Below are 12,049 nucleotides of genomic sequence, written 5' to 3' on the forward strand. Positions count from 1 at the left end.
TTTTTTTTTTTTTTTTTTTTTTTTTTTTGAGACAGAGTCTCACTCTGTGGCCCAGGCTGGCTCACTGCAACCTCCGCCTCCCAAGTTCAAATGATTCTCGTGCCTCAGCCTCTCAAGTAGCTGGGATTATAGGCATGTGCCATGCAAGGCTAAGTTTTGTATTTTTAGTAGAGATGGGGTCTCACCATGCTGGCCAGCCTGGTCTCAAACTCCTGGCCTCAAGTGATCTGCCCACCTCAGCTTCCAAAAGTGCTGGGATTATAGGCATGAGCCACCACACCTGGCCACAATTTTCTATGTATTGTAAATTGTTTAAATTATATATAAATATGTAATACAAACTGCATTTACATTATACTTTAAATGAATTACATATAGCTCAAATATAATTTATATTATACTTTAAATGAATTACATATAGCTCAAATATATAATTAATGAATTGATAAGCTTACAGTCCTGCAGCTTTAGCATAATATGGTGATGAAAATCTAAAAAGTTGGCCGGGCGCGGTGCCCAAGGCCTGTAATCCCAGCACTTTGGGAGGCCGATACGGGCGAATCACGAGGTCAGGAGATCGAGACCATCCTGGCTAACACGGTGAAACCCCGTCTCTACTAAAAATACAAAAACTAGCTGGGCGAGGTGGCGGGCGCCTGTAGTCCCAGCTACTCGGGAGGCTGAGGCAGGAGAATGGCGTAAACCCGGGAGGCGGAGCTTGCAGTGAGCTGAGATCTGGCCACTGCACTCCAGTCCGGGTGACAGAGCGAGACTCCGCCTCAAAAAAAAAAAAAAAAAAAAAAATCTAAAACTTAATAATGTTCCTTGTTTGTTTAGTCAGAGTCTTCTGACTAAGCAGTCTACTCTGTAGACTAAATCACATCTGCTTTTTACAGGAACAATGTAGAGAATGAATGTCTTCTGGTGCAAGTGGCCATCTGAAGCTTCAGTAATATATTTGAATGTTTACTTTATAATCTGTTTTCCCTGGCACCAAATGAAATTTGTTCAGATTTGCTATTCCTTAAAGCAGTGGTCCCCAAACTTTTTGGCACCTGGCATGGGTTTTGTGGAAGACGATTTTTCCATGAACAGGGCTGGAGGGGGATGGTTTCAGGATGAAGCTGTTCCACCTCGAATCATCAGATGTTAGTTAGATTATCATATGGAGCATGCAACCTAGATCCCTTGCATGTGCAATTCACAGTAGGGTTTGCACTATGAGACTCTGATGTGGCCTCTGATCTGACAGGAGGTGGAGCTAAGGCAGTAATGCTTGCTCACCTCCCACTGTGCGGCCAGGTTCCTAGCAGGACATGGACTGGTACTGGTCCATAATCTGGGGGTTGGGGACCCCTGCCTTAAAGAGTTGTATTAATGTCTAAGGATTGACAAAGACTCAGGCATATTGAAGTGAATACACTGAATACATTTCAAGTTTTCTATTCTGTTGGCCTCTTTTATCTCCGCTGGGGACAAATTAATACCCACCTTAACTTGTGAAACCATGTTCTGCGCAATACTCAGCTCCAGCTCAGAGTGCCTCCTCCTCATGTTCTGCAGTTGCTGATCAGCATCTTGCAGGTAAATCCAGAGCTCCGCCTTCAGGTGCTTGATTTCTTCCCATCCCTGAGTTAAGTTCTGGGCCTGGACGAGCCTTTGTTCAATCTTGAGAAAACGCAGGTATAAAAGTTAGCAACCATACATGGAAACATTTATGGTTAATGAATCAGAGATGGAACTCTCCAGCTGGCTTGTGCACTCATTTGACACACACATACACACACAAACACACACAGGCAAATACATAAATTTAAAAAGTACTTCTTTATTTACTTCAGGAAAAGCAGATTTCCTTTTTTATTGAGGGTTTCTAAAGGCTTTAAATGTCTATGAGTTATGCTACTTGGTTTTAATCAGTGTTGTGAAATTCTAGTAAGTTGGTTTTTTTTTTGAGATGGAGTTTCGCTTTTGTTGCCCAGGCAGGAGTGCAATGGCACATTCTCAGCTCACCGCTACTTCTGCCTCCCAGGTTCAAGTGATTTTCCTGCTTCAGCCTCCCGAGTAGCTGGGATTACAGGCATGCACTATCACACCCAGCTAATTTTGTATTTTTAGTAGAAATAGGGTTTCTCTGCGTTGGTCAGGCTCGTCTTGAACTCCCGACCTCAGGCAATACGCCCGTCTTGGACTCCCAAAGTGCTGGGATTACAGGCATGAGTCACCATGCCTGGCGAAACTCTAATAAGTTTTATCAATTTATTAGGTCTAAGGCTGCTCTAATGGTTTTTCTCATTGGGCATTTCAGTAGATTCATCTGACTGACTCATGAATTTGGTGTTAAGGTTAACCAGAAAATACTTCTGTTGTCCTCTATTGTACATTTGTTCATCCTTCTTACAACATGCTGAATTATTAATGTTTTGGATATGTCTTTAGATCTGCTTCACTGATTTTTGAAGCTGTGTAATTTGTTTCAATAAATCATTTCTGTAAAAAATAAATGGGTTTTATTGCCTGGGCATGGTGGTTCATGTCTGTAATCCTAGCACTTTGGGAGGCCAAGGCAGGTGGATTGCCTGAGCTCAGGAATTCGAGACTCACCTGGGCAACACAGTGAAACCCTTTCTCTACTGAAATACCAAAAGTAGCCAGGCGTGGTGGTGAGTGCCTGTAGTCCCAGCTACTCGGGAGGCTGAGGCTTGAGAATTGCTTGAACCCAGGAGGTGGAGGTTGCAGTGAGCCGAAATTGCACCACTGCACTCCAACCTGGGAAACAGAGTGAGACTCTTTCTCTAAAATAAAATAAAATAAAATAAAATAAAATAAAATAAAATACAATACAATACAATACAATACAATAAAATAGTTACATCATCTTTTGTAAGGATTTAAAAACAGATGTGTTTTGATAATATTAGAGAAAAAACCTTATTATTTTGACTTTTTTTTCCTGTGAATCATTTTACTATTCTGTGAATATTTAATAAATTAAATACCAAAACTAAGTCTTATTTTTCTTTTAAACTCAAATGTGGACCAGGCGTGGTGGCTCACGCCTGTAATCCCAGCACTTTGGTAGGCCAAGGAGGGACGATTGCTTGAGCCCAGGAGTTTGAGACCAGCCTGGGCAACATAGCGAAGCTGTATCTCTACAAAAAGTATAAAAATTAGCTGGGTGTGGTGGTGCATGACTATAGTCCCAGCTACTTGGGAGGTGGAGATGGGAGGATCACCTGAGCCCAGGAGGTTGAGGCTCCAGTCAGTGATGATAGCGCCACTGCATTCCGGACTGGTTGGCAGAGTGTCTCAAAGCAAACAAACAAACCCAAATGTGTTTCATGGAAGAGTTTAAGGCTGCAGTGGCAACAGCAGGGAATACATGGCTCCAGTGCTGCCATCTATCTGTGTGGACCAGTACTGCTACTCATCACAGCCCAGATAGTTTCAAAACCCTTCTGAACACCACACTTTACCAATGAACTAGAAGGATTGTGACAGATGGCATGCTCTTTGGCATCCTTGATAAAATAAAGAAAGGGTCAAGAGCCCCTTTCATATTAAGTATTGCCTAAAGAAAAAGATGGAAAAGGAGAAAACAACAAAAAAAGGTGTGGCAAAATAGGAAAAGAGAGAGAATGGTCATTAAGGAGGAGAAAAAAAGAAAGGTTCTAATGGGACTAAGTGATTCAGTCTCAATCTGATGTCATCAATGTCAGGATGTGCTTAATTTTCTAGGACTTAGCTGAAATTCAAATATCTATTTATTATAATGACTGTAGAACCATTATATACAGCAAGAACAACCCAAGAGCTATTTTCTTTCAATATCACATGAAATATTCAAGCAAGAGAATATAATAAAACAAATTCAATGTGATTTTTCATTTTCTTACCATTTGCTCTGTTTGTTGAATGTCTTTTGCTGTGGTTTTCACCGAAGCATTTGACAGGTCACACATGGAGCAAAGGAGATCTAGGTAGGTCCTTGCCTGCTCTTGCAAAGCTCTGAAGTGTTTGACCTGGAAAAGGCAAGCGTCAGAGTGAAAGAGATGCATCAGCTATTTAGATAGCAAATACTTATATCATTTGTAATATTCTGTTAACACTTCAAAAATAATCTTGCTATGCTCAGTGTTTTCACCACTGTGTTCAAGTGCCATATACTAGTGACTCCCAGGAAAAAATTCAAATCACTGATGAGGATTTATTTGTTGACTATTTGCTTCTCCTTATATGTAAAGTATTCTGTATGGTATGGGAAAGGGGAAAACGCAAGAAACTTCTATAATCTTTCCAGATTACTTGCTCACATGCCAGCTTATTTTCCATTTCAGAGAAAGAATTTGTAGCCTGCTCTGGTCTCCTTCTTAACATGTTTTTGCATATCTTAGAGACAGAAGGCAAAGGTCTGCCAGTTGGTAGGTTTCATTGGAGTGAGGTTAAAACACAGATGTCTGGGCTTGTTTACTTTGCAGGAGATTTACCTTGTGATATTCTCTTTCCACAAGCCCAAGAGAGGCTTCTCTAGGTGGATCTTTAATCTATTTACAGAAACAAAGAAATGTGTTTCTTTGTGGATGCTCAGATTCTACTCAGGCTCCATTTTAGATATTGGGCATAGAGCAGCCCATAAAGCAAAACCCTTGCTCCCATGGAGTTTACATTCTTAGGAAGGAGATAAATAATATATAAATAAACAAACATGCACTGGAATGTTTAGTACTGTTACATATCATGTGGAAAAATTAAGGTGCTAAGCAGATAGGGTATGAGGAAGAAGCAATGCCACTTCAGGGACAGTGTATCTCAACGGCCCCTCTGAGGAAAAGACCTGAATGCATGGCATGGCCTAAGGTAAGAACATTCCAGGCAGGTGGACATGGTGGGCAGAGAGAGAGCAAATGCAAAGCCCTGAGGCTGGAGCAGAGTGAACCAGGTGGGAGCAGAAGTTGGAGGGTGGGGTGGGGGCAAGTCATGGAGCCCCTTATAAGAAGACCTGACCATACATCCCTGTTTGTTGGGTTTTATCTTTAGTCTAGAGTTTCTCAACTCAGAACTATTGACAGTTGACTCCAAATAATTCTTTGTTGTGTGGGCTGACTTATACCTTGCAGACTGTCAGCAGCATCCTTCGCGTCTACCCACTTAATGCCAGCAGCGACCCCACCATCCCAGTTGTGACAACCAACAACGTGTTCAGACAGTGCCAAATGTCCCCTGTGGGAGCAAAGTTGCCATCTCCTCCACTCCAGTTGTGAACCACTGCTTTGGTCCCATTGGATTATGTAAAGCAGACTCTGTCTTATCAAGAAGGTTCCATTTGGGAAAACAAATTAACCAGCCTATTCATAAGCCATGGTAAGAAAGTTGGAATTTAAGTGTGATGGGAAAATACTCAGGGCATCATGATCTGAGACAGGCTTTCAAAGACTCTCTCCTAACATTGCGTGGAGAACTGGCCACCACAGGGGCGGTAGGCAGCAACGGTGCCCAGGTGTTAGGCTACTGCAGGGATCAGATGAACCGTGAAGATGGCCTGACTGGGGGCGGTGGCTGAGGTAGTGAGAAGTGGTTCTTGATTACTACATAAATGGGTATAAACAAGGAAGGCGGTATTGATGGCAAGTTGTAGCGATAAAGTCGACCTCCAGGATTTTCCCAAATCATAGAGTCAATCATGGCACCTGATTTTGTGACTCTGATCTCAGTATTTTTCCTCTGCACTGTGTGGATTACCTAGACATGCTATGCTCCTGTGGATATAATAAATACAGATTAATTTCCCATTAAGTCAGAAGTAGCACATTTTCAATTGAATGTACAAGCTAACTATGGTATTGTGAGTCATCACAATACCAAGTCATGTACACAAGTACCATATCATGCACCTATGACCCAGAGAAAGTTATTTGTCTCAAGCAACTTTTGGATATGAGAAGAGAATAAGTTGTCAGAATGTCTATTTTATGAACATGTTTAATAGAAAGGAATGATGCTATATTTTGAGATTTATATAGTTGGTCTGATTCTGAAAGCATTGGAAGTAGCACATAGAGTGTCAGTGACCACACAGCTGCAAAAATGTTTGCTAAAATCAACTTTACAGAAAAATCTTATAGTACTTTTTCCCATTCCCTAAAGTTCACATTTTATGCCTTATAAAAACACATAGCACTCTGAATGGAATCAAATCCATGTGTCATTTTCTTGTGGTAGTAGGGAGTGTATTATCTTCACATATGTATTGAGGGTTTACTAGACGGATGGTGCTGGGGACACACACTGCATCTTGGTACCATGCCCATTGTAAATGGATTCTCCAGTCACACATCCAAGCTTGCCAGCCACTAAGGGCCTGGTCAGTTTTACATGAACACAGTAAGTTCTCATTTAATGTTGTCGGCAGATTCTTGGAAACTGTGACTTCTTTAAGCAAGAAGTTGTATAATGAAACAACTTTTGTTCTCATCAACGCTGTAATAAACCTGCATATTGAAGGAAATGACATTATTTGAGGACCTGCTGTACATGGTTTTGCTTAAAGTTTCAGATTCTAAGACCTGTTGATGGCATCAAGTGAGGACTTACTGCACTTGCCAAGGGAAAAACTAAAACAAAACAAAAAACAAAAGAAACAACAACAAAAATAAAATAAAAAAGGAAACAAAATAAAAAAACCTTTCCTCCTCAGAGTGACAGTGGTCCAAGTGTCTCTACCACTTTGAACTCCCTTCTCTGGCTACTTTCAAAGACCATTTAGAGAGACGTGAAACAGGCAGAAACAGGGAACCATACAGTCACATAATCTGGAAGAAGGATCAGTATCCTCCTGTGACCATGGCTTATTCTGGTATGTGTAGTAAATCTCTTCCTGCTCTAGCAAAAGATCACTGGCATTAATACTTTCTTTTCCCTTCATCTCTTTTATTTCTTTTTTGGTAACAAAAGAGAAAAATTAAGTGTTGATCTGAATTTATTCAATTTATTCAAAGTGCATTAGAAACAGCCACAAGACAAGGTGGCTTGTGATTCAAGAAAACTCTCAGTCTAATAAAAAAAGCAGAATATAGGCAGTCTTTAATTCATTTTTTTTATTCAAGGAGAACCATGTTTCATTTTCCTGATCCTATTCTTATAAAGTATTATATGAACATTTTCTGAACCATTTAATGACAATGTAAATCATTTTAGCCTTTAGAAAGTATACTTTGGGGGATGAATTAACTAGGCACATTCTTTATGTGGACTCAATGATCAAATACATTATGTTATTCTCAATTTGTGGTAAAAAATTAAATTATTAAATATTGTTAATTTATATCTGGCAGCAATAACCTTTATAACTAAATTCCTCTAAAATATTTTCCCACAGGGTTAACACTGCATACCAAAGCTGCTTAGTACAAAAGTTTTAAAAAAAATTCCCACATATTCTGGTTAAGTCTCGGCAACAACATTTTAAGCATGTGGATGTCAAATTAATACGGAATAGAATTCCTTTCACATGATAAAAACTAAAATTTCATTCATCATCCATTCAATAATTATTTATGAAGCACCTTGTTTATGCCCCAAAACTATGCAAGAAGCTAGTACTACTTTTCTGTTTATAAGTAATGTTTACTTGTAGTGTGATATTTGCATTTCATTATAACTTTTAGAAGCAAGTATACTTATAAATGTCACTTTTAATAGCAGGAAACTATCTCGGAGGCTCTGAGAAATTAAGTGACTTACCCACGGTCCCCCAACAGAATAAATATCAGAATTGATCTTTGGTTACAGTGCCCATTTTCTTTCTTTCTTTTCTTTCTTTCCTTCTTTCCTTCCTTCTTTCTTTCTTTCTTTCTTTCTTTCTTTCTTTCTTTCTTTCTTTCTTTCTTTCTTTCTTTCTCTCTCTCTCTCTCTTTCCCTTTCCCTCTTTCCCTCCCTCTTTCCTTCCTTCCTTCCTTCCTTCCTTCCTTCCTTCCTTCCTTCCTTCCTTCCTTCCTTTTTTTTTTTTTTTTTTTTGACAGATTCTCACTCTGTTGCCCAGGCTGGAGTGCAGAGGCATGATCTTGGCTCACTGCAACCTCCACCTCCACCTCCCAGGTTCAAGCAATTCTCATACTTCAACTTCCTGAATAGCTAGGATTACAAGTGCCTGCCACCACACCCAGCTAATTTTTGTGTTTTTAGTAGAGATGAGGTTTCACCATGTTGGCCAGGATGGTCTTGCACTCTTGAACCTGTGTGGTCTGCCCACTTTGGCCTCTCAAAGTGTTAGGATTACAGGAGTGAGTCACTGGGCCCGGCCCCATTCTCTTTCTTTTCTTTTTTTTTTTTATTTTAATAGTTTATTTTATTATTATTTTATTTTTTATTTTATTTTTTAATTTTTTGAGACAGTGTCTCACTCTGTACCAGGCTGGAGTGCAGTGGCATGATCATGGCTCACTGCGACCTCTGCATCCCAGGTTCAAGCGATTTTCCTGCCTCAGCCTCCGCATCCTCAGGAGGGTAGGTACTCTCCTACCCCAATCCCAGGGTAGCTGTGATTACAGGCGCATACCACCATGCCCAGTTAATTTTTATATTTTTAGTAGAAATGGGGTTTCACCATCTTGGTCAGGCTGGTCTCAAACTCCTGGCCTCAAGTGATTCGCCTGTCTCGGCCTCCCAAAGTGCTGGGATTGCAGGCATGAGTCACTGCACCCGGCCCCATTCTCTTCCTAATCTACCAAGTTGGCCCCTCACTATCATGTCCATCTTCCGGCTGGCACATGAACTCCACTAACGCAAACCACAGACCTTCTTCCTACTTTTAGATTCCCAGGAGTCAATACAGTTTGGCACATCGTAGGTACTTCACACATTTTCATTGACTGTCAAATGATTCACAAGAATAACACAAACTTTCAGGAGTTTACTACCTGCTTAACAGCTTCTGCCCTACTAAGAGGTGGTTGAGGGCTTGGCTCTAAATCCGGCTGGACTGTAGAAAGCCAGGCCTGGCACTGCTGCAGGGTGTCTTGTCGGCTGACGTGCTTCTGAAGTTCATGTTCCAAACTCTGGTACACCTGAGACAATACAACCATGCTGAGATTATGAGAACTGCTTTCTACCTCTATAAAGATCATTGAAATTCAATGAAACATGACCAGTACATCTAAACGGATTTTCCCCCCAAGACTCCGCAATTTCATACACATATCTAAGGTAGTTGTATGCCTCCCCAAGTGTTGCAAAATGCAATGGCCATCCCCCAGTTGATAACTTCTCAGTCCACACATCACAATGTAATATCTGGATTAGGGGAAGAGAACATGCGCAGGGTAAATATAACTGTAGAGGCATGTTAGAATACATAAAATCATTGAAGTTAATTGTCATAAACATAAGTCAGAGGTTTATGCAGCTTCTCTTCCTATAGTATAAATATTGTACTTTTTGTTTAAGCTAGCAACTAAAAGTAAAAATAAAACATGACTTCAAAAAAAGATAACCAATGTTTCTCTAACTGTGATGTTTCTGCAATAGAGGTAGGGCAAAATTTGAACTAAATTATAAAATGAGGAGCAGAGAGGTGGATGCCCTCACTGCATCTCAGAAGTTATGTTCCAAGGCAAAAACAATCCAGAATAATTCATACATTTTCTGATATGTCTATGTAATTAATCCTTAACAAGCCAACCAATTTTCATTTTATCCATAAAGACATATTAAGAAAAATTACGTATCTGCTTGAGATCAAGAGGAAATATATCTGTGATGTTTCCATTTAAGAAAAAGGAAAAAAGAAGGAAATTAGTTTAACCTGGCATTTCTTTCATTATTGAGACAATAGAAGCAATCATTGAATTCTACTTTTCTCTGTCATCTTTTAAATTCACCACTTTCATCTGACATTAGGTTTATCCCTTATTTAGTCTTATTCCAAGCAGAATTTTTAAAAGAATGGTGTTTTGTTCTCTTTATCACTTTTGCAAACTTTAATTATGAAGTTCTGATTATGTTCTTAGAATTTCATCTGCTTTCTAAATTTTAAAAATTATGTTGGTCTTTCTAACATCCACCAGTTAAAAAAAAAAAGTTAAACTGTATCCCTAATGCAAAGAAAATGTTCACTGTGAAGGAAGTCAGTGTGCAAGAAATCTCTGTTGAATGAGTGAATGAATGAACTCACTGGAGAGTTCTATGTGTAGCCTCATTTTCTCTCTTAACTGTCCCTTTTCTCCTCTTGTCATCATTTTCAATTATTTATTAGATTCTTTTATTCCTCTTTTGTTAACCTTTAAAGGTGATTTTTTGTAAGTCTGGGAAGCTATTAATGTCACTCAGAATTTTTTTTATTATTATGGTGAACATGGACCATTCTAACTATGTTACTGGTGTATCACCAGTTCTTACTGGCTAGTCCAGTAAACAAAAATACACAGAATACTAAGTTTAAAGGCTTATAAAAACTCTTTGCAGTGTCACTTAAAATTCTAGAATAATGTAAAGCAATTTACTTATTTTAGTAAAATTTGTTAAAATAGTAATTCTTACTCCTCTTAGACTTACTTTTAAAACATTAACAATTCTGTTTTAGTGGAAGTATACCCACTTAAGTGTAAGTCGTATTTGTCACTTACTCCTTTCTCAAATTCTATATGAATGCAAGCAAATATTGATTTAGATTAGAACCCAGGCTGCATACAGTTAAAAACAAAATAATTATGGTGAAAATTATGAAATGAATTTATGTTTTTGTTACAAAATAAATGGCAAATTAGAAAGTATTGATGATGTGCAAAGAAAAACATGGGGGCACACCCAAGATGGCCGGATAGGAACAGCTCCCACCTCCAGCTCCCAGCGTGAGTGACACAGAAGACGGGTGATTTCTGCATTTTCAACTGAGCTTTGAAGAGAGCAGTGAATCTCCCAGCACGGAGGTTGAGATCTGAGAATGGACAGACTGCCTGCTCAAGTGGGTCCCTGACCCCTGAGTAGCCTAACTGGGAGACATCCCACACTAGGTGCAGACCAACACCTCACACATCACACGGCTGGGTACACCCCGAGACAAAGCTTCCAGAGCAAGAATCAGACAGCAACACTCGCTGTTCAGCAATATTCTATCTTCTGCAGCCTCCACTGCTGATACCCAGGCAAACAGGATCTGGAGTGGACCTCAAGCAAACTCCAACAGACCTGCAGCTGAAGGTCCTGACTGTTAGAAGGAAAACTAACAAACAGAAAGGACACTCACACCAAAACCCCATCAGTACGTCACCATCATCAAAGACCAAAGGCAGATAAAACCACAAAGATGGGGAAGAAGCAGTGCAGAAAAGCTGGAAATTCAAAAAATCACAGCGCATCTCCCTCTCCAAAGGAATGCAACTCATCACCAGCAATGGAACAAGGTTGGACAGAGAATGACTTTGACGAGTTGAGAGAAGGCTTCAGTTGATCAAATTTCTCAGAGCTAAAGGAGGAACTATGTAACCAGCGCAAAGAAACTAAAAACCTTGAAAAAAGATTTGACGAATGGTTAACTAGAATAATCAATGTAGAGAAGTCCTTAAAAAAACCGATAGAGAAAACCATAACACTAGAACTATATGACAAATGCACAAGCTTCAGTAACCAACTTGATCAACTGGAAGAAAGAGTATCAGTGACTGAAGATCAAATGAATGAAATGAAGTGAGAAGAGAAGTGTAGAGAAAAAAGAGTAAAAAAAAATGAACAAAGCCTCCAAGAAATATGGGATTATGTGAAAAGACCAAATCTACATCTGATTGGTGTGCCTGAAAGTGACGGGGAAAATGGAATCAAGTTGGAAAACACTCTGCAGGATATCATCCAGGAGAACTTCTCCAACCTAGTAAGGCAGGCCAATATTCAAATTCAGGAAATACAGAGAACGCCACAAAGATACTCCTCGAGAAGAGCAACTCCAAGACACATAATTGTCAGATTCACCAAAGTTGAAATGAAGGAAAAAATGCTAAGGGCAGCCAGAGAGAAAGGTCAGGTTACACACAAAGGGAAGCAGATCGCTCGGCAGAAACTC

At 39.7% G+C, this 12,049-nt stretch overlaps 1 protein-coding gene across 1 annotated transcript in view; it reads right to left on the reverse strand.

Annotated features, from left to right (window-relative positions):
- SYNE1 (spectrin repeat containing nuclear envelope protein 1) overlaps window positions 1–12,049 on the reverse strand; it is a 286,149-nt gene that overhangs the window by 223,799 nt on the left and 50,301 nt on the right. Inside the window, 3 exon segments of the mRNA XM_017887615.1 lie at window positions 1,492–1,668; window positions 3,897–4,022; window positions 8,916–9,062. Coding sequence (XP_017743104.1) covers window positions 1,492–1,668; window positions 3,897–4,022; window positions 8,916–9,062 — 450 coding nt within the window.

This window comes from Rhinopithecus bieti, unplaced genomic scaffold (genome assembly GCF_001698545.2).
Source record: "Rhinopithecus bieti isolate Rb0 unplaced genomic scaffold, ASM169854v2 scaffold_16097, whole genome shotgun sequence".
NCBI classification, from domain to species: domain Eukaryota; kingdom Metazoa; phylum Chordata; class Mammalia; order Primates; family Cercopithecidae; genus Rhinopithecus; species Rhinopithecus bieti.